The 23,002-nt window shown below is 42.7% G+C and overlaps 1 protein-coding gene across 2 annotated transcripts in view; it reads left to right on the plus strand.

Moving 5' to 3' along the window:
- The window catches only part of LOC126293701 (splicing factor 3A subunit 1), a 79,259-nt gene extending 68,668 nt beyond the window's left edge, over positions 1 to 10,591 (plus strand). The window contains exons 13-15 of one of the 2 annotated variants that reach the window (XM_049987007.1): positions 3,387 to 3,545; positions 9,431 to 9,586; positions 9,984 to 10,591. In XM_049987007.1, the coding sequence (XP_049842964.1) occupies positions 3,387 to 3,545; positions 9,431 to 9,586; positions 9,984 to 10,085 (417 nt within the window). In that variant the 3' untranslated portion in view covers positions 10,086 to 10,591. The remainder of the gene's footprint in view (positions 1 to 3,386; positions 3,546 to 9,430; positions 9,587 to 9,983) is intronic. The other variant, XM_049987008.1, reaches the window with a different exon arrangement.
- The last annotated feature ends 12,411 nt before the right edge of the window (positions 10,592 to 23,002 follow it).

The following is a 23,002-nucleotide window of genomic DNA, read 5'->3' on the forward strand; positions in this document are numbered from 1 at the left end:
AGAGTTTCGTCAGGACTGGCTCTCCCAAGGCCGTCAGTACTTCTAATGGAATGTTGTCTACTCCCGGGGCCTTGTTTTGTCTCAGGTCTTACAGTGCTGTCAAAATTTTCACGCAGTATCGTGTCTCACATTTCATCTTCATCTACATTCCTTTCCATTTCCATAATATTGTCCTCAAGTACATTGCCCTGTATACTCCCACCTTTCTGCTTTCCCTTCTTTGCTTAGAACTGGGGTTTCCATCTGAGCTCTTGATATTCATACAAGTGGTTCTCCTTTCTCCAAAGGTCTCTTTAATTTTCCTGTAGGCAGTATCTGGTTCTTTCAGTTTATCCAGGTCCCATCTCCTTAAATTCCCACTTTTTTTGCAGTTTCTTCAGTTGATTGTGGTCAGAGTCCACATCTGCCCCTGGAAATGTCTTACAATTTAAAACCTGGTTCCTAAATCTCTGTCTTACCATTGTACAATCTATCTGCTTACCATTGTATAATCTATCTGATACCTTCTAGTATCTCCAGGATTCTTCCATGTACACAACCTTCTTCTATGATTCTTGAACCAAGTGTTAACTATGATTAAGTTATGCTTCTACTAGATGGCTTCCTCTTTCATTTCTTACCCCCAATCCATATTCACCTACTATGTTTCCTTCTCTCCCTTTTCCTACTCTCAAATTCCAGTCTCCCATAACTATTATATTTTTGTCGTCCTTCACTACCTGAATAATTTCTTTTATCTCATCATACATTTCATCAATTTGTTCTTCATCTGCAGAGATAGTTGGCATATAAACTTGTACTACTGTAGTAGGCGTGGCCACAATAATGCGTTCACTATGCCTTTTGTAGTAGGTTACCCGCACTCCTACTTTTTTATTCATTATTAAACCTACTCCTGCATTACCCCTATTTGATTTTGTATTTATAACCCTGTATTCACATGACCAAAAGTCTTGTTCCTCCTGCCACCGAACTTCACTAATTCCCACTACATCTAACTTTAACCTATACATTTCCCTTTTTAAATTTTCTAACCTACCTGCCGATTAAGGGATCTGACATTCCACACTCCGATCCGTAGAACGCCAGTTTTCTTTCTCTTGATAACGATGTCCTGTTGAGTAGTCCTCGTCTGGAGATCCGAATGGGGGGACTATTTTACCTCCAGAATATTTTACCCAAGAGGATGCCACCATCATTTAATCATACAGTAAAGCTGCATGCCCTCAGGAAAAATTACGGCTGTAGTTTCCCCTTGCTTCCAGCCGTTCGCAGTACCAGCACAGCAGGGCCATTTTGGTTAATGTTACAAGGCCAGATCAGTCAATCATCCAGACTGTTGCCCCTGCAGCTACTGAAAAGGCTGCTGCCCCTCTTCAGGAACCACATGTTTGTCTGGCCTCTCAACAGATACTCCTCTGTTGTGGTTGCACCTTCGGTACGGCTATCTGTATCACTGAGGCACGCAAGCCTCCCCACCAACAGCAAGGTCCATGGTTCATGGGGGGCACTAATTATAACAACTGTTAAAAATACTATAGAAAATTTTCTGTAATATAAACTTTGATAACGACAGCTAGCTTACCAGTTAACTGGAATGCTGTTTCAGAATGAGTACCAGTAGTAAATATGTGCATAGTAAGCAAAAATGAGGAAGGCAACTTTAGTTCTTCTTCCCCCTCTAGTTTATGTTCATATTCTCCCACACAGAAGGCAGTCAGCTGCACTCACAATAACACAGTCTTCAATGGTTGTATTTTGTTTTGTGTGTATGCATGTATAATAGAAAGAAAAGAGTAGCAGCCCAAAAATTTGTAAATGATTTGTGCTGATATGCTTCTGCATGTTTTATGTATGTATCTTATCTAGGTATGTGTCTGTCTGTCCACAGCAATAACTTACAAATGATTGTGTTTACTCATTTATGTTTACTGTTACCATCTTGTAATTCCTATTTACCTGTTACAGGCATAGTAGTCACAGATAAAATAAAAATCCCGTCTCTTTTTAGGGCACTGGAATCAACACGTGATCTGTCTATAAGCCTAAGAATGGGAATAATTTCACCAGTAGTTGCCTCCAGTAGCTTAACACTGTCGCTATTTTTAATTAAAAAAAAAAAAAACTGCTCCATTTGCTGTTAAGAACTTTATTCAGTTCACTATTGGTTTCAGCTTTTATATTAGGCCGTTTTCAAGTGATGCTAAGTACTGCCATGAGTATGTTAGACATGTCAACAGGTAGGGTATAAAACTTACATTATGCTGTAGAGAAACAGCATATAAATGATAAAAGTACAAGCCAGATGGATTTAAAAGGTTACATACCCAATGATATTGTGAGAAACAGTGATGTGTCAAGATTATAGAGACATTATAATCTGTTACATTGTAAGTATATTTTGGAGTTAAAATGAATTGTGTCTTTACATATTCGAGAATTCCAAAGTGCACCTTTTTCAAATACAGCTAAAAATAGCTTTTTTAATCTAATAAAAGTGTAAAATAGTTATACTGCACCGGGATGCCCAGAACACTGCAACTATTGTATGCTCGTATGAGATCAAAAAAGCAATATTTATTCTTCTATTTGTAAAATGTGCAGTTTGCAAAATATTGAGACACAAATCCTCTTAAGCCTAAATTAATACTTATAACATTATAGATTATACAATCTTTGTAATCTTGACACACAAATGTTTCTCACGATATCATTAGACACATAACATTGAAATCAGTATGGTTTGTATTTCAATAAAGTTCTCAACAGTAACTGGAGTGGTTATTAATTCAACACACATTTGCAGGTAGTACATGGAGATAGTAATACTTTGAGAAAAGTGTAATTGACAAGACAGAATGTTAGGCAAGTACTTCTCTTTTGCAAGCAAAATTTCGGTACTGCCAGTACTCAGTATAAAAAAGTTATATAGCCTTCCTTACTCAGGGAGGAAAAATGGACAGTTAGGGGATGGCCAGTCACTCTGGCCTCAGTGTGCCTCTTAACTGGTTTCATTCTTGTGCAAATCTGACCCTGAGAAACGTATTGTGTGCTACTCTGTATTGGGCTACCTGTAAAGGGTGTGGGATGTCGTCTTCGTGCTCTAAATATTATTATGTACATTACACAGATATGTATGCAGCACTGCCTGTTGAAACAATCCTTTGAACTGTTCTTACCTTTATTACAGTAGAGCTTTACTGTCCTGCAACAATATTTCATTGCACAGTCCATCCAAAATAACTGAACCAACACATACGAAGAAACACACACACACACACACACACACACACACACACATTTACTTTTTTAAACATTGTAAATTGTTATCTTGCAAATGTGACTGTTTATCCGAGAAAATGACCGAGCTTGATCGAATGAGACAGCCAGTCTCGTACCCACAGGTTGGCACGAAGCACCCTTCGGACGGCCCTTCGGAAGATGAGCCGGCAGCGAAGAAGTCGAACGTGAGGACCGAGGAGTCTCTCCTCCCAGAGGATTTGTTCCTGGCTCAGCACAAGAGCAAGGGACCGGTCACCTTCAAGGTGAGTCAACATTCCCACTCTGTTCTTCCAGGTGGTAGGTAGTCTTGGACATTAACATTCGTGTAATCTTATGGCGAAATCCGCAGAATATTGTCAGGCTTTTATTTCGACATAAGAGCCATGTCACAAAAGTGAGGGCTGATTGACTGGGAAAGGTGACAAAAGTGGCAGAACAGAAATGGAGATTCTCATTTGTACACTTTCTGCTTATTTTTCTGCACACTCAGTACCACTGCCGAGCCACATTTTTTTCCCTCACGGTATGATTATTTTCTAAGTCTGGTGCCTGTCTTTTTGGGCAATTCGAAATTGATATTGTCATTATTTATTTTCCTATGAAATATTATAAAACTGGAATATAGGAAAGGGATTACGCACTGAGCCTGTTCTAAATGTTACAAATTGTTTAGTCAGTGCTGGTAACTTAATTTTCACTATCATGTGCCGAGCCAGTTCTGTATCTCAGCTTTGCAAGTCTTCAGTTGTGAATGAGTCTCATTTTTTTAGTGTTTGACAGTACATCTGACATGTTATTTTGTTCTCAGCTTCATGAAATTTGCATTTTTGCTTCAAACGTGTGACAATTTTGTACGTAGATTGTTTGTATCATCATTTCCATCTTTTGTGAGTTTGTACAATCACACTGCCATTAGTGTACAAACTGCACATTTCATCATTCCTCTCTTTGTTTTTTTGTGAACATCTGTCAGTTTCTACATTTCCATTTTACAGTGCCTTAAAATTCAGTTTTTCAGTAATTGGTCCACGGCAAAATTTCCATGGCAAATTGATTGATATTCTAGTGTAACTTTTCATTGATACGGTCAGTGAGCTGTCCTGCCTGAATGTTAAGCTTACATCTGCTCTCTTCGTGGTGCACACTCCACAACGGTGTAAGAAATTTTTTCTGTTTGTCACTTACTAACACCCAGTTAAGGTCAAGCCAGTAGTTTTCTTACACCCTCTTGTCACTACGGACTTAGCTCATTGAGATTTACTAGGGTTCCTGAATAAGTTCTTTGCGTGCCTGCTTTTTTTCTCCATATGCAATTCCAACCTCACTTATACTCAGTCAGCGGTTTTGGTATTTCTGTTCTCATTAGCCGCATCAACTAGTTAACGACACAAGTGTACAAGTATACCTGTGTACTGTGTGTGTTCAGTGAACATTAGGTGGGTGGTGGGGCAGGGGTATTGATACAGATTAATATGTAAATTTACTGTGACAACAAGGAATTGGGAGAGAATTGAGTGCCTTTCTTATTTTTTGCATACGCAGAACAATGCCACCACCTGCATACATAATGCCTTTTTTTATAAGCGTGTTCTCCTGCAGCTGCTCGGTGAGTAGGTTTTTATTTATCCAATAATATTGTATTGTCAAAACCGGATTATTTTCATTACAATACCACCTATTAGTAATCTCGATGTAATGTCATTAAATTGAAAGTTTTAATCAATTTGTTATCATAGAATGATATACGTGCAAATGAGGAAGACAGTTGTCTCAGATGAAACATTTTTGTAGCTCTGATGAAAATTTAGCCAAAGCTGCTGAGGGTGGCATGTGCAGTCTTTAATTTTGGTGAATCACAGAGAACAACATACAGTTTCAATAAGATTCAGTTTACTGCAGAACTTAAGATTGTGTGTGGTGTCAAACTTGGAAGTTTATCGGTAAGTAACAAGTCTCTTCTAGCACGTTACGAACCCATGCCACAGAAAATAACAACAGCTCAGCATCGACAGTGTTTGGAACAGTGTAAACGTGCAGCCCCACATCCCTACTGATTCACACTAATTGTATGTCAACAGACACCTGTCCACTCCTGTGCAGAAATAACAACACTTCAATAAGAAGCTATGTGTAATAATAGCTGTAAAATTAACAGTAACAAATATTTTGTAACGGTTAGGAGACTCAATAATATTAGTTACGTATAGTTAAAGATGTAGTTGTCACTTGTTGTTGTTTGTGGACTTTCAGTCCAAAGACTAGTTTTATGCAGCTTTCTATGCCACTCTATTGTGTGCAAGCTTCTTTCATCTCTGAGTAACGGCTGCAATCTACTTGCATCTGAGCCGGCTTAGTGTATTCATCTCTTGATATCCCTCTACAATTCTTACCCCCCACGCTTCCCTCCAATACTAAACTGGTGATCCCTAGATACCTCTGAATGTCCACCAATCGTTCCCTTCTTCCAGTCAGGTTGTACCACAAATTTATGCTCCCCCAATTTTATTCAGTACCTCCTCATTAGTTATGTGATCTACCCATCTAATCTCCCGTATTTCTCTATATAGCAACACATTTCGAAAGATTCTATTCTCTTCTTTTCAAATCTGTTTACTGTCCGTGTTTCACTTCCGTACGTAGCTACAGTCCGTACAAATACTTTCAGAAACAACTTCCTGACACTATACTCGATGTTAACAAATTTCTCTTCTTCAGAGATGCTTTCCTTGCTATTACCAGTCTACATTTTATATTCTCCACACTTCGACCATCTTCAGTTATTTTGCTTCCCAAATAACAAAATTCAGCTACGACAAATGTCTTATTTCCTAATCTAATTTCCTCAACATGACCTCATGTAATTGAACTACATTCCATTATCCTTGTCCTTTCAAGATACTGCCCATTCAGTTCAACTGCTCTTCAGAGTCCATTGCTGTCTCTGACAAAATTACAATGTCATCGGCAAACTTCGAGGTTTTTATTTCTTCTCTCTGAACTTTAATTCCTGCTCCAAATTTTTCTTTTGTTTCCTTTATTGCTTGTTCAGTATACAGGTTGAATAACATTGAGGATAGGCTACAACCCTGTCTCACTCCCTTCTCAACCACTGCTTGCATTTCGTGCCTCTCACCTCTTATGACTGCCATCGGATTTCTGTACAAATTGTTAATAGCCTTTTGCTCTCTATTTTACCTCTGCCAACTTCAGAAATTGGAAGTCGACATTGTCAAAAGCTTTCTTTAAGTCTACATATGCTATAAATGTAGGTTTGCCTTTCCTTAACCTATCTTCTATGAGAAGTTGTAGGCTCAGTATTGCCTTGTGTGCCTACGTTTCTCCGGAATCCAAACTGATCTTCCCTGAGGTTGACTTCTACCAGTTTCTCCATTCTTCTCTAAAGGATTCGTATTAGTGTTTTGCAACCATGACCTATTAAACTGATAGTTAAATAATTTTCACACCTGTCAACACCTGCTTCCTTTGGAATTGGAATTACTATATTCTTCATTGAAGCCTGACGGTATTTCGCCTGTCTCATACATCTTGTTATAGCTGGCTCTCCCATGTCTTTGTGCTTTATCAAATTCTTCACACAGTATCTCATCTCCCTTTTCATCTTCGTCTACATCCTCTTCCATTTCCATAACATTGCCCTCAATTACATCTCCCTTGTATAGGCACCCTAAATATACTCCTTCCACCTTTCTGCTTTCCCTTCTTTGCTTAGAACTGGTTTTCCACCTGCGCTCTTGATATTCATACAGCTGGTTCTCTTTTCTCCAAAGGTCTCTCTAATTTTCCTGTAGGCGGTATCTATCTAAGCTCTAGTGATACGTGCTTCTATATTCTGACACTTGTCGTCTAGCCATTCCTGCTTAGCCATTTTGTACTTTATGCTGATCTCATTTGTAAGGCGTTTGTATTCCTTTTTGCCTGCTTCATTTACTGCAATTTTTTTTTATACATTGACCAACTAGGATCACATTAACAATTCAGTTCCTCTTCTTTCTTTGTTGCTGTTTTCCCATTTTTCCAGTATTCCCTCATTTTCTCCCCATCAAGTCTCTTTCTTCTGTCCATGTTGTTCCCGATTTTTTTATTTCTTCTGCTTTGAAAACCTTCCAAATTTAGTATTTTATTTTTAAAATGGTTTGTTTTTGATATTTCTGATTATTTGATGTTGTTTCTTTCCAGATCTTTCCTTACTTGTGTAATCCATGCTATTGTCAATTTCTTCTTCCAGAAATATAGGAGTATTTGTTTTGTTAGTCTATTTCCTTCCATTCGGTAGAGGTGTCCAAAAAAGTTAATCTTCGTTTGGCCATTACTTCAGATATTTTGTCTATATTTTTGTAGATCTCCTCATTACTTTGTATTTTCCAACCCTCTGCAGTTTTTATTGCACCCATTATTTTTCTAATAATCTGTCCATCTTGTAGTTCATTGTTCTGATCCATATAAACATTCTTGTCATACCGCTGTGGTGTAGTGTTTTAGTTTTGCTTTTCTAGATATATGTTTCCTGTTGTAAATATTTTTGGTCAAACCATATGATCTTTCCATTTTGCTAATTCTTGAATCTACTGCAGATTTTTCTAGTCTTTTCTGTTGTATAGCCTCTCCAAGATATTTAAATTTATTTGATTGCTCTAATTTACATATTTGTGTTTCTATTAAGTTCGGCACATTTTTTATATTTGTCATATAATTTTGTTTTTTCAGCTGAAATTTTGAGACCAGTTCTGTTTGCTATTTGTTCCAAAAGATTTATCTGAATAAATGTTGTTGTCAGGTGTTTTGAAAGTATTGCAAAATCATCTGCAAGAGCCAAGCAGTTTACCTTAATTCCATTTGTTTTCCTTCTCAGAGCTTTAGGTCCAATTTTGTGAAATTTTTTTTTTTTTATCTCCGAATTCCAGATCCTTACAATTTTTTCTAGAACACAATTAAACAGTAAAGGTGATAAAACATAACCTTGTCTAACACCAGTTTTTATTTTAAATCGCTGAGATACTTCTTCCATAAATTTGGCTTTTAGATATTGTACCTGTTGATGCTTCACGAATCATATTTGCCAATTTTGATTTAATACCAAATTATCTTATGATCTTATTTATTGATTTCAAGAAAGCATTTGATTGTATAGACGGAGAAACAATAGATTACATTATTATTGGTTTGCTGGTTAACATTTTAAGGCAAATTATTGATTTCATATAAGTTAAAAATTTGTTCTACACAGGATCTTCCCTGATATTCTCCAGTTGTTTGCCTAAAGTATCTGCCACTCTGTTCAGGAGGATGTTTGATAATATTTTGTATGTCACTGGCAGAAACTGACACACCTCTGTAATTATTGACATTTTATTTGTCTCCCGTTTTATGTAGCGGGTGGATTAATGCTGTTTTCCATTCAACTGGAATCTTTTCAGTTTTACAAATGTTCTCAAAAAGCCAATAGAGATTCTTTATGATTTTTGGTTCTGACACTTCAATAATTCTGCTGTAATGGAGTCTTCACCACTTGCTTTATTTGTTTTTGAGTGTTTTGATAGCATCATGAATTTCTAACTCTGTTGGTGAGAAATTATTTTTGGTGAAATTTTCTTATATTTCAATAAGCTGAGAATTTTCAAAGTTTCTTTTGATTTGCCAAATTATTTTTGATGTTTCTTTTCTTCGTTGTCTGAATTGTTTAAGGTCTTCCTCCTTCTCGGTCATCTCCATTTTTGAGCTCGTCCTATTAGTGCTTCTTCACACTCCTCATTCCACCATGTTTTCTTTTTACTCTTGGCCACTCCTACAGTTTTCTCTGCTGCTTGAGTCATTTTCATCTGGAGTTCATGCCAATCACCTTTTTACTTGTCTCAATTTCGCATCTACGGTACGGATATGTGTATCGCTGAGGTGCCGTGAGTCTCCCCACTGACGGTGAGATCCACGGTTCGTGGGGGTGCCCCGACTTTGAGATACTTATCTGTTCGATACGTCGACAAAAGTCACATATTATGAAATGTGGTGTACCTGAATTTCCACAGATCGACTCCATCGGGTAATGGGGAAATAGCTGGTGTGTGTCGATGCCCTATAGAAGTCTGCATCTACTCCTGTCTACTTCACTCACATTCGATAAATCTCGTTACAGGTAGCAGTTCCGAATCTGACAGACAAACCCGAGTGGCGGCTGCGTGGCCAAGTCCTGAACCTGACACTTCCGCTGACAGACACTGTGGCCGTGGTCAAGGCCAAGGTGCACGAGGAGACGGGCATGCCGCCTGGCAAGCAGAAGCTGCACTGGGAGGTGAGTTCGGCATACACACAAGTGTTCGTCGGGCATGTTTCGGGAGTCACCCATGGAACGTGTTGCAGATAGGGTCGCTCGGCAGTTTGTTCATTGTAGCACTTCGGTGCACACTGCATGAAAATAAATTTCAGTGTGTATTTGTTGTGTACTTTATTTTATACCATAGCATTTAGAGACCTTAGTTGCAACACGTGGAAGCATCTCACTGCACTAAATTTAAAGATTGTGGGTGACTGTAATAATCAGCATTTTTATATTGTCATGTACCGGAGTTTGTTTTGTTATACTTTCTCAGCACATATTATCTGCCACGAGTATTCCACAGTTTTTGTAGTTGCTTCGACAAGTATTGTTGCTACGTTGTGAATTGTTTGCTCTTTTTCTTCTGTTTCAGGGTCTGTTCTTCAAGGACTCAAACTCCTTGGCATATTACAATATTATGCCTGGCACAATAATTGGATTGCAACTCAAAGAACGTGGTGGTAGGCGCAAATAGATGGCTGACGTTTCATGAAAATTGGACAGTGGGGATTAAGGCTGCAGAAATTCTTTTGCACTCCCGGTAGTTGAATCTGTAGGATTCAATGTCTAAGATTGTAATTTTTTCATAAGATTAATTTTTCAACATTTAAAGATATTTGTAGCTAATGAGTTTTTATAAGACATAGACATCACTAAGAAAACTGTACAGATATTAGTTTGTACTGTATGTAGTTCAGGCACTGGCAAGTAAGTAAATTACTGTCATTTATTCTCAACTTGAAGGTCTCCACAGTTCACAAAGTTGTTATATTAGGATTGAGAAAAATTGAACCTGCATGTCTTGTGTGTAGGTCCATAATTTCTGGGTACTGTCAAAAATTAAGTTTTGATTGTAAAAAAATATTTGCATTGCGTTTGCTTGTTTCAATACGTGGTTAAGTGGTATGCTATGAGCTAAATAATTCTATGCTAAAAATATGTATAACTTTTAATAACAAATAAAGGACTATAACTTCCACCGATATGAACTTTTTTCATTGTCATTTGATATGATATTGTTTTTTGTGTATGCTATAAAATGGAAAATTCAGTGCATAAAATTGTTAAAATCAAGAGTCGGAAAAAGTCCAGGACATACTTTTAGGAGGTGCAATGTCCAGTACTATTGACAGAAAGTTGTAAAAACATAGTTCACAGCACTCCTATGTTTAGTAAAAGTATGTTTCACTTTAAGGGAGGAAGAAGAGTCAATCAGAAAGCAGGTAGGCAGAGGTGTTGGAGAGAACAGATAGCACTGTGTGAGCTTCAGATCTGAGGTAGTGAATTAAAGAGGGTTTAGAAGAGCAAGAGGAGAGGAAAATAAACAATAAAGTAATGAAAACAGAGAAACCACTGCCAACACAGAAAGGCGTGTATTTAGGATAATGGCGGCAGTATGAGGGGATACAAGTTCCCATCTCCAGAGTTCAGGGAACTAGGGCTGCTTGGGAAGATCCAAATGGGTTGCATTGTATAACAGGTTACAGAGAATGCTCAGCAACTGGATACCAGGCATACCTAAGGTGGACAGTGGTTCTGCACGTCTGATGTTGGTCGACTTTATGTAGAAGCGTGTGTAGTGCACGTGTGTCAGCTCAAACAGTGTGAGTCGCTTCACATATTGCCTGCCTGCAATGTTGTAAGATTTTCCAGTGGTCGGGCTGTGGTAGGTAGTAGTGGCCAGTACACTGGTCACGTTTTACAGTGGGAACAGTTGTAGGGACGGCAGTCTGGGAGTGATACACCTTCTGACGAGATGCCGGGAAAGTTACGGGAGTTGTTGGCGGAAATGCGTGTTCCGTGTGGAATGTTCCTTTTTTTTTTTTCCTAGCCGTCCGCCTGATTTGTTTTGCAGGTCTAGTTCTCAAAGGTGAAGAAGTTATTTTTAAGGAGAAAGTGTGACAGCGAAGTTCCCATCTGTTGTCATCTCCATGATACGGATTCACACTGAAGAGCTTACAAACTCTTTTAACTCCTTTCCTCTACAGCAATTCGCCATCCCTCCGACGTCACCTTCTGTCGTCCACCTACCGGGGGTCGTACTGTGTGACGTTCTTGGGCAGCTGCTCGTTCCACTGCAGTGAGAGCCTGCCGTGTGCACACATTCACTGCCACTTACGGCACCCCAACTCCGGTTAATCGTACGACACAAAGGCCCGGTGCTGTACGAAACAGCTTGTGTCATCTACCGGATGACATATTTACCGTACGCCTTTAGGTATAATGGAGGTCCCCGTCAAGTTGTCAGAACATTTGAATAGACTAAGAAGAATTTTCAGCCAGTCGTGACTCGAGAGACTCGAATGCTGATTGTACAGTACGGACTGGTCGGAGTCTGGCACTCTCGAATTTTTTCCTGCCGTGTTTGACCGTCTCTGCTCCTCCTTTCATATTGACGGTTGTCAGAATTTCATCGTTGGGTCATTCCATGTCAGTTCAACTAGGGGCTTTTAACAAATACAAATATAATAATAATAATAATTGTAGTAGTAGTAGTAGTAGTAGTAGTAATTGTTTGGATAAGTAATTGAGAGATTGAAGTTTGTTTCGCCTTTGAGATTGGAATTAAGTAAATGCATTTTAGGCCGTGAATTTATCGAGCTTCACACGTCAGAAGGTGTACGGAACATATCTGGACTCATTATATGTTTTTGTAGACAAGGTCTGATATCTAACCTCAGCCTCAATCATGGTAATGGGTTGACTAAAACTACTAAAACAGAGAAAAGTATACGATTAAATAAAACATGTGTTCATTTCAACATATATATTACGATATGAATGACACTTACGTAAAATTCTAGGTAAATAATTGCAGATAATTAGCAAATGAGAGCAACTTATCAATTCTGCACCTCTTTTTTTGCAAATAAGTATCAATATGGCTAACTGTGGAGCCACACAAAATATTACGCCCTTCTAGAACAACGAATGACATAAAGGTGCTGATGCCTACTGGCTGCGACAAGAGCGCGGTGTTAATTCCTTTGTTTTGCTCTCTCTTGTCTTAAACCACCAATACATATAGTTCAGTAAATTAAATATCATCTGTGCTGGAGTGCAAATGATTCCTTAAACTGCCCCCCAAATTGCGAAGGCAAAGATGTAACACGTGCAGCTGAGCTATTTTTTGACGTACTTTCTTTATTTGTCATGTCATGAATCATAAGTTATTACGTATCATGTTTCACAGATTCGACATACATAAAATCTCATAAATCTATACAAATACATAAATAATAGTTACATATAAGTTAAATGAAAGTGAAAAGGAAAAATAAATAAATTTGATCCCACATGGAATTGAACACGCAAACTTAGGTTTCAGAGTCCAGTACACTAGCACTAACACTTATAGATAGACTGTAACATTCATTTCATAGTTCGTATTCACTTGTGCTTGGCCACTTTGTAAAAAATTGTACGGTATGTAGTCCATTGTTCTCTTTCACTTCAAAATTTTATTACACATGTTCATTCAATAAATAAAATTAATTAAAGTTTTTGTACATATTCAAAGATATGTAAATGTATTCTCTGTAGAATGTCACATGTTAGAAATGGTTTATACTGTGCTAAAGTCTTTGCACTTTAAAATAAATATCACATGTCATGCGTTTAGTTTACTTTGAGACGAAAGTTCTTGAAGAAATAAGTTGGAGATCGGCAATCCCGCAATGAAGCGTGCTTTGGAAGACGTAGTTAAAATGTGGTTTCGTCTTGGTAGGAATACATGGTGTCAGTGGTTCCATACTGACCAGTCCGTGTTACATCTACTCAATAAACTCCATATTTTGTCTTCTGAAAGGCATATGTCGTCTCCAGGATATTGTGTCATCGTTTCTTCGAAAAGTGTGTCGTGGTTTTGCGACTCACGTCACCTATAGTTTCCCATCATGAGCGCAGTGAACTGTTTTTTAACAGTTTGCACACAACTTGTTCATACATTGTTCGTTGCAAAACAGAATGTTCTTTCACAACAGAGAGCACAAAACACAACAAATATAATTTCACATTGATTACAGTTTTCTATTACATATTTATATTAAAAACAAAGATTCCAAGACTTACCAAGCGGGAAAGCACCGGCAGACAGGCACATGAACAAAACACACAAACACACACACAGAATTACTAGCTTTCGCAACCGATGGTTGCTTCTTCAGGAAGGAGAGGGAAAGACGAAAGGATGTGGGTTTTAAGGGAGAGGGTAAGGAGTCACTCCAATCCCGGGAGCAGAAAGACTTACCTTAGGGGAAAAAAAAGGACAGGTGTACACTCGCGCGCGCGCGCACACGCGCGCACACGCGCGCACACACACACACACACACACACACACACACACACACACACACACACACACACACAGACAGACATATTTAAAGGTAAAGAGTAAGGGCAGAGATGTCAGTCGAGGCGGAAGTACAGAGGCAAAGAAGTTGTTGAAAGACAGGTGAGGTATGAGCGGCGGCAACTTGAAATTAGTGGAGGCGGAGGTTGAGGCCTGGCGGATATCGAGAAGAGAGGATATACTGAAGGGCGAGTTCCCATCTCCGGAGTTCGGATAGGTTGGTGTTGGTGGGAAGTATCCAGATAACTCGGACGGTGTAACACTGTGCCAAGATGTGCTGGTCGTGCAACAAGGCATGTTTAGCCACAGGGTGATCCTCATTACCAACAAACACTGTCTGCCTGTGTCCATTCATGCGAATGGACAGTTTGTTGCTGGTCATTCCCACATAGAAAGCGTCACAGTGCAGGCAGGTCAGTTGGTAAATCACGTGGGTGCTTTCACACGTGGCTCTCCCTTTGATCGTGTACACCTTCCGGGTTACAGGACTGGAGTAGGTGGTGGTGGGAGGGTGCAGAAGACAGGTTTTACACCGGGGGCGGTTGCAAGAGTAGAAGCCAGAGGGTAAGGAAGGTGGTTTGGGGATTTCATAGGGATGAACCAAGAGGTTACGAAGGTTAGGTGGACGGCGGAAAGACACTCTTGGTGGAGTGGGGAGGATTTCATGAAGGATGGATCTCATTTCGGGGCAGGATTTTAGGAAGTCGTATCCCTGCCCCGAAATGAGATCCATCCTTCATGAAATCCTCCCCACTCCACCAAGAGTGTCTTTCCGCCGTCCACCTAACCTTCGTAACCTCTTGGTTCATCCCTATGAAATCCCCAAACCACCTTCCCTACCCTCTGGCTCCTACACTTGCAACCGCCCCCGGTGTAAAACCTGTCCCATGCACCCTCCCACCACCACCTACTCCAGTCCTGTAACCCGGAAGGTGTACACGATCAAAGGGAGAGTCACGTGTGAAAGCACCCACGTGATTTACCAACTGACCTGCCTGCACTGTGACACTTTCTATGTGGGAATGACCAGCAACAAACTGTCCATTCGCATGAATGGACACAGGTAGACAGTGTTTGTTGGTAATGAGGATCACCCTGTGGCTAAACATGCCTTGATGCACGGCCAGCACATCTTGGCACAGTGTTACACCGTCCGAGTTATCTGGATACTTCCCACCAACACCAACCTATCCGAACTCCGGAGATGGGAACTCGCCCTTCAGTATATCCTCTCTTCTCGATATCCGCCAGGCCTCAACCTCCGCCTCCACTAATTTCAAGTTGCCGCCGCTCATACCTCACCTGTCTTTCAACAACTTCTTTGCCTCTGTACTTTCGCCTCGACTGACATCTCTGCCCTTACTCTTTGCCTTTAAATATGTCTGCTTGTGTGTGTGTGTGTGTGTGTGTGTGTGTGTGTGTGTGTGTGTGTGTGTGTGTGTGTGTGTGTACACCTGTCCTTTTTTTCCCCTAAGGGAAGTCTTTCCGCTCCCGGGATTGGAATGACTCCTTACCCTCTCCCTTAAAACCCACATCCTTTCGCCTTTCCCTCTCCTTCCTGAAGAAGCAACCATCGGTTGCGAAAGCTAGTAATTCTATGTGTGTGTTTGTGTGTTTTGTTCATGTGCCTGTCTGCCGGCGCTTTCCCGCTTGGTAAGTCTTGGAATCTTTGTTTTTAATATATTTTTCCCATGTGTAAGTTTCTTTCTATTTTATTTACATCATCTATTATATATTTACATAGATATAAAAAAAAATTCTGTGAAACATGTACCTATACATTTTAATTACACTGTTTGGTTATACATGTTTTACATTTTTCAATTACATTAAACTAGATATTTACAAATACACATGGGTCAGACATAGAAAAAATTATCTTATAGGTTGAGTGTATTGTGATACATTCAGAAATTCCATTTCCTTTTATAGGTCTTTTCCTTTTTTTATAATAAAGTTATCCTTTTAGGTATATTTTCCTTTACATCAGTTTATCCTTATGAAATGTTTCCTGCAACATAAACTTTCATAGTAGGTTAGAAAACATCTTGGAGATGATATGTCATGAAAAGTCATGATTACAATAAGACACAACACTTCACATCCACAATGAATTCCAAATTAGCACATGCACATAGTATCATCCTTGCTCAATTTATCTCATTTTTCATATCCGGAAGAGTGTTTTTTTGTGCATATTGTGTTAATGTGGATTGTGGTGTGCGTTTGAATAGCAAATCAAGAGTCTATCATGCCAATTAATGTACCAGGTTCAGGGCAGAAATTATTTCCGGTCATTTAGCCTGTCGGCATGTTTGCAGGGTATTAATAAATATAATCAGTAGCTGTGCTTTGCATGAAAATTGTTAGTTGTTCCTGTGTCTTATCTTCTTGCTGCTGCTGTTGTTGCTGGTGCTGTAAAATGTAGATACTTAAGATTGTAGCTTATATCTTCCTCTTCTTCCAGCTTCAAGTACCAGATGTGCCTTGTTGTTGTATCAGCATACTCTGCTAAGAGCTAAAAGCGTTCAAACCTTTGTAGAGTACAAACCTAAAATTCTCTTATTCCTGCGGTTTAGTGAAAGATACGCACCTGGGTGTGGTATATCAATGATAGTGTAAGGATCTTCATGTAATGGACGCCACTTAACGTTACGTTTTAGAGGTGATGACGATTTGTAGTGGGTCTTAAGTAAAACTTGCATGCCTATTGTAAAGATTTGCCTTCTTTTAAGATTAGCACCGTAGTTCTTACTTCTAATGTCAGATTGTTCAATGCAACAGGCACCATGCAGACTTCTGTTAAGGGCAAGTAATGCATCACACGTTCTCTGCTTGGAACCTTACCTGGGTGTCCAGTAGTAGTTTGAATGCACCACAGCTAGTTTACTGTAACACTTAGACCTTCACATTCACATTGAAACACAGAAATTGCATCAGCTCCATGCCGACCTCTCAAGGGGAGTAATGCTTCAAACAGTTTACGCTTAAAACTTTTCTTGGGAGTCCAGTAGCAGCTTCCGATTCACAACCGCTGGTTTTCTGTAACTCTTGGACCTTTACATTGACAGTGAAACACAGAAATTGCAGCGGGACTGAATTCAACAAGCACCAGGATGACTTCTGTCCAGGTGAGCAATGCTTCAAACGGTCTGTGCTAGGAACCTTTCCTGGGTGTTTTAACAAATAAAAATAAAATAAAAATGTAATAATAATAAATTTTAATAATAATGATAATTGTTTGGATAAGTAATTGAGAGTTTAAAGTTTGTTTTGCCTTTAAGATTGGACTTGAATTTCTTAATGTTTCATAAAATCTTCCCCACTGCGGATTCGGGGGTAAGAATAGGCCCGCAGTATTCCTGCCCGTCGTAAGAGGCGACTAAAAGGAGTCTCAAAATTTCGGCCTTATGTGATGGTCCTCTGTCGGGTTTGACCTCCATATCTCAAAACTCTTCCGAAGAGCGAGCCGATTGGGGAAGGGCGCCTTACTTGGTGCATTGTGTCCATCTTGCGATCAGACCTTTCGCCAGCTTATTCGTCGTTGCATTGAAGTCCTGCACACTCTCCATCTCTTGGGCATGGATCCGTTCCTGTGTGCACTTTCCACCTTGCGCTGTGTGGTGCCTCTTTCTACACCGACAGCAACCATGGACCACATGTTACCTAACATCCAGCACGGTAGCCAGTCCGTTGTTGTGGGGGCGCTATGTACCCTGTTGGTTGTAGCCCCCTGACAACACAGGGATCGCTGTACTGATGCCTGCGCAGTTTACTCCCCATGTGTGCCAAGGAGTAGATGCCCATCTCCCTGGGGCATCAGGACTCCCAGCAGTGGCCATCCTGCCAGGTGGCCCTTGCTGTCGTTGGGTGGCGCCCCTGGGGAGGGCCCTTGGTCGGATTATGTGGCATCAGGGTGGATGACACGCAATGAAGCGTGGCACATTATCTCTTTCTGGTGGCCAGCCACCAGCAGTCGCTAAGCGTTTGAGGGCCCATTTTAAAGGTAACGTTGATGACCCCAAATCGTTCCCCTCCCTGGCCACACCATGGGAGGAATGAAAGGCAATGAATGATAGTGACAGGTATTCACCCAGGTACCTCGTCTGTACCAGAGCTGATGGGGAATCCTTTGTATCCGTGAAGCCTCAGTTCTTTGTAGAGCATTTGGAGGACAAGTTTGGGGAGGTGGAGGGCTTGTCCAAAATGCGCTCTGGGTCAGTTTTGATAAAAACGGCATCCTCCGCCCAGTCACGCAGGTTACTTGTTTGCGGCAAGTTGGGGGATGTTAACATTACCATCACCCCACACAAGAGTTTAAATATGGTGCAGGGTATTATTTTCCATAGGGACCTACTTTTGCAGTCTGATGACAACTTAGAGTGTAGAGGTGTTCATTTTGTCCGGCACGTTCATGGGGGTCTGAGGGACAATCAGGTTGCTACCGTTGCCTTCATCTTGGCTTTCGAGGGTGATACATTACCAGAGAAGGTCAAGGTGATGGTGTACCGTTGTGATGTCAAGCCCTATATCCCTCCCCCGATGCGGTGCTTCTAAGTGCTGGAAGTTCGGCCATATGTCTTCCCACTGTACTTCCAGCCTCACATGTCGAGATTGCGGACACCCATCTCATCCCGATACTCCATGTGCCCCGCCTGTGTCAACTGTGGAGAGCCTCATTCACCTTGCTCGCCAGACTGCAGGCTCTTACAGAAAGAACACAAAATCATGGAATATAATACCGTAGAGCGACTGACCTATACTGAGGCTAAGCATAAATTTGAACAGCTACATCCCGTGTGCATGATGTCATCTTAAGCCTCCACTGTCACTCCTGCTCCAGCTCCATCAGCTGCACCACATACAATCAGCTCTCAGAGTCAGAGGACCTCACCCGCCCCCTTGACGATGGGGGCCACTTCTCTCGCTGTTACTCCCACACGACCTACCTCGGGAGCAGCACCCCCTCAACCACCAGGGACACCGGTCCCCACTTCTAAGCCGCAGAAGCGTAAGTCTTCTTCAGCTTCTTTCACTCGGAAGGGATCCCTTGGGCCACTCCCTTCCCAGGTGCCTACCAGCGGCACAGCAGACACCAACCAGTGGCTGAAGACGCCACAAGTCACTGGTCGTCGAGCTTCGCGATCGTCTTCGGTCCCAGAGACAGACTCCAATAAGCCCTCTCAGCAATGGCAGCCAAAGGAACAGTGAGAGAAAACGACGTTGAAGACCCATAAGACCAAGGCACCTGCAGTGTCACCTACTCCACCGCTACCTACAAGCTCTGCGTCTGAGGATGAGGTGGAGATTCTTGCGTCTGCTGAGGACCTTGATTTCGCTAGTCCCTCAGACGCAATGGATATCACTTGCACAGGTGCTCCATTGGAGGCATCAGCTGACCCAGCGGTGTAATCTGCTTCCCAGTCCCTTCACGCCTTTCCCATCCATGGACAGTATCATCCTCCAGTGGAACTGCAGCGGTTACTTCCACCATCTAGCTGAGCTCCTCCAACTTATCAGCCTTCACCCTTTCTTCTGCATTGCTCTTCAGGAAAATTGGTTTCCAGCATTGCGAACTCCGCCCTCCATGGTTATCGGGGTTATTATAAGAACCGGTCATCTTATAAAAGGGTGTCTGGTGACGTCTGCATCTATGTCCTTCACTCTCTTCACAGGGGGGGGGGGGCGGTCCCTCTACAAACACCTTTAGAGGCTGTCGCTGTTCAGGTGTGGGCGCCACAGGCTGTTACCGTCTGCAGTCTTTACTTTCCACCGGAAGGTGATGTCCTGCAGCATGTCCTGGCTGCGCTGATCGCCCAATTGCCGCCACCTTTCTTGTTACTGGGCGACTTCAACGCCCATAACCATCTGTGGGGTGGGTCAGTGGCGACAGGTCGAGGCGCCACCATTGAGTAAGTATTGGCACAGCTCGATCTTCCCATACTCCGCCATCAACCTTTCGATCTGCAGCCCTAGCCTCTTACTGTGTGTCCAATGCAGAGTGCATGATGACCTATGTGGTAGTGATCACTTTCCAGTATTTCTGCCACAATGTCACTCTTCTGGGCGCCCTTGCAGATGGGCTATGAATAAGGCTGACTGGTACTTGTTATCCTCCATTGCCCCTATTGAGCCTCTTTCTAATGCCGCCACCGATGCGGTGGAAGTCTCGGTCACCACCGGCATCGTTACTGCCGCAGAATCTTCCATTCCCCGTTCTTCTGGGTCCCCTCGGCGGCGGACTGTGCCTTGGTGGTCGCCTGAGGTTGCTGAGGCGATTAAAGATCTCCGGTGGGTGCTCCAGCGTCACAAGCGACATCCATCCATAGAACACCTCATCGCCTTCAAACGGCCGTGTGCCTCGCCGCCTTATCCGCCAATGCAAGCAGGAGTGCTGGCAGCAGTATGTGTCCATCATTGGCCTCCATGTCACTCCATCGCAGGTCTGGGCCAAGATTCGACACCTCTATGGCTATCGGACCCCTGTCAGCGTCCCTGCGCTCTCACTGAATGGAGCAGTTTGTACTGACTCTGACGTCATTGCTAACAGCTTGGTAGAGCATTTTGCTCTGAATTCCGCTTCTTCCAATTACCCACTAGCCTTCCACTCCATTAAAGAGCAGATGGAATGTCGGCGCCTTTCTTTTCGCACCCACCATCCTGAATCCCACAATGTTCCATTCAGTGAGTGAGAATTTCACATTGCCCTCGACACTTGTCCTGATACCGCTCCTGGGCCAGATCGCGCCCACTGTCAGATGCCGAAACACCTTTCAGTGGACTGCCAGCTACGCCTCCTTGACCTTTACAACCGTATTTGGGTCGAGGGTGAGTTTCCGTCGCAATGGCGGGAAAGTGTTGTTATCCCCATTTTGAAACCTGGCAAGAACCCTTTGGAGGTGGACAGCTACTGTCCCATTAGCCTCACCAATGTTCTTTGCAAGTTGCTTGAACGGATGGTGAGCTGACGGTTGAATTGGGTACTAGAGTCTCGGGGCCTTCCGGCTCCGTCTCAGGTGAAGGCTGCTCGCCGCTGACAATCTGGTGAGCCTGGAGTCAGTCGTCTGTACTGCTTTTGCCCGCTGTCAGCACCTGGTCAATATCTTTTTCGACACTCGGAAGGTGTAAAATACCACATGGCGTCATCACATCCTTTCTACGCTTCATGGATGGGGCATTCGGGGTCCATTGACGATTTTCATCCGAAATTTTCTGTCACATCAAACCTTCCGCTAGCAAGTCATGGCCTCCCGTAGTTCCTCCAAGTCCAGGAGAATGGGGTACCACAGGGATCTGTCCTCAGTGTCTGCCTCTTTTTAATTGCAATAAACGGGCTTGCTGCAGCTGTGGGAACTTATGTCTCAGCTTCACTGTATGCTGACGACTTCTGCCTGTACTATAGTTCCATTGGCATTGTAGCTGCTGAACATCAGCTACAGGGCGCTATCCGCAAGGCGCAGTCTTGGGCTGTAGCGCATGGTTTCCAGTTTTTGCCTACCAAGATCTGCGTTATGCATTTCTGCCGGCGACGAACAGTCCACTCTGGGCCGCGGCTTTATCTTGCTGGCGAACTTCTTGTTGTGATGGAGACACACAGGTTTTTGCTAGTTGTTTTTGATGCCCAGTTGACTTGGCTGCCTCATATTCGGCAGCTTAAACAGATGTGTTGGCGGCATCTAAATGCTCTGCGGTGCTTCAGCCACACCAGCTGGGGCACTGGCCGATCTACTCTCTTATGGCTCTACTGGGCGTTAATCCAGTCCCGTCTGAATTATGGGAGTCTGGCTTATGGCTCTGCATCCCCATCTACGTTACAGGTGCTGGACCCAATACTACACAGCGGGATACGACTTGCCTTCCGGACCAGCCCCGTCGACAGCATACTTGTGGAGGCAGGTGTCCCTCCTCTGCGGTTACGACGCCAACAATTACTGGCCGCCTATGCTGCCGATGTTTTTAGCTTGCCCGGGCATCCAAATTATCATCTCCTGTTCCCGCAGTCAGTCGTCCATCTCCTAGAATGTTGGCCTCCGTCAGGTTGTACGATCGCTGTCTGCGTCCGAGAGCTTCGCTCTGGGCTTGGGGTTTTCCCTGTCCCACCTCCTTTCCGGGCCCATCTGCGTACACCCCTGTGGTGTGTGCCTCGCCCTTGCCTTTGGCTCGAATTGGCACAGGGCCCGAAGGACTCAGTCCCTCCGGAGGCCTTCCGCTGCAGCTTGTTTTCCATTCTCGCAACGTATCAGGGCTCTGGCGTTGTTTACACTGACGGCTCGATGGTTGCTGGTCGTGTCAGTTATGCTCTGACTCTAGGGGACCACTGTGAACAACATTCATTGCCAGCTGGCTGTAGCGTTTTTACTGCTGAGCTGGTCCCCATCTTTCATGCCCTAGACTATATCCGCTCCTGCTCAGGTGAGTCCTTCATTATCTGTAGCGACTCCCTGAGCAGTTTACGAGCTATCGACCAGTGTTTCCCTCGTTCTCGTCTGGTGATGGCTACCAGGAGTCCCTGCATACTCTTGCCCGTTGCGGCCGCTCTGTGGTCTTTGTGTGGACCTCCGGTCATATTTGTATCCCGGGCAATGAACATGTTGTCCGCCTGGCCAAACAGGCCACCAGTAAACCACCTCTCGACATTGGCCTCCCAGAGACTGATTTGCATTCAGTCTTACGCCGCAAAGTTTTCGCGCTATAGGACGCTGAATGGTATGGTCTGACCACCCGTAACAAACTCCGTGCCGTCAAGGAGATGACGACTGTGTGGCAGCCATCCCTGCGAGCCACTCGCAGGGACTCAGTAGTCTTTTGCCGGCTCCACATTGGACACACCCGCTTGACAAACTGCTTTATACGGCGGCATGAGGACCCGCCTCTATGTCGATGTGGGCCGGCTTTGACGGTGGTCCACATTTTGTTGGACTGTCCACTTTTAAGTGTGCTCAGGTAGAAGTTTGCGCTGCCTGACGCGTTCCCTGCCCTTTTAACAGATGACTCTGTCATGGTGGATTTAGTTTTGCATTTTATTCGGGCAGGGGTTTTTT

The sequence above is a fragment of the Schistocerca gregaria genome, chromosome 10 (genome assembly GCF_023897955.1).
Source record: "Schistocerca gregaria isolate iqSchGreg1 chromosome 10, iqSchGreg1.2, whole genome shotgun sequence".
NCBI classification, from domain to species: Eukaryota; Metazoa; Arthropoda; class Insecta; order Orthoptera; family Acrididae; genus Schistocerca; species Schistocerca gregaria.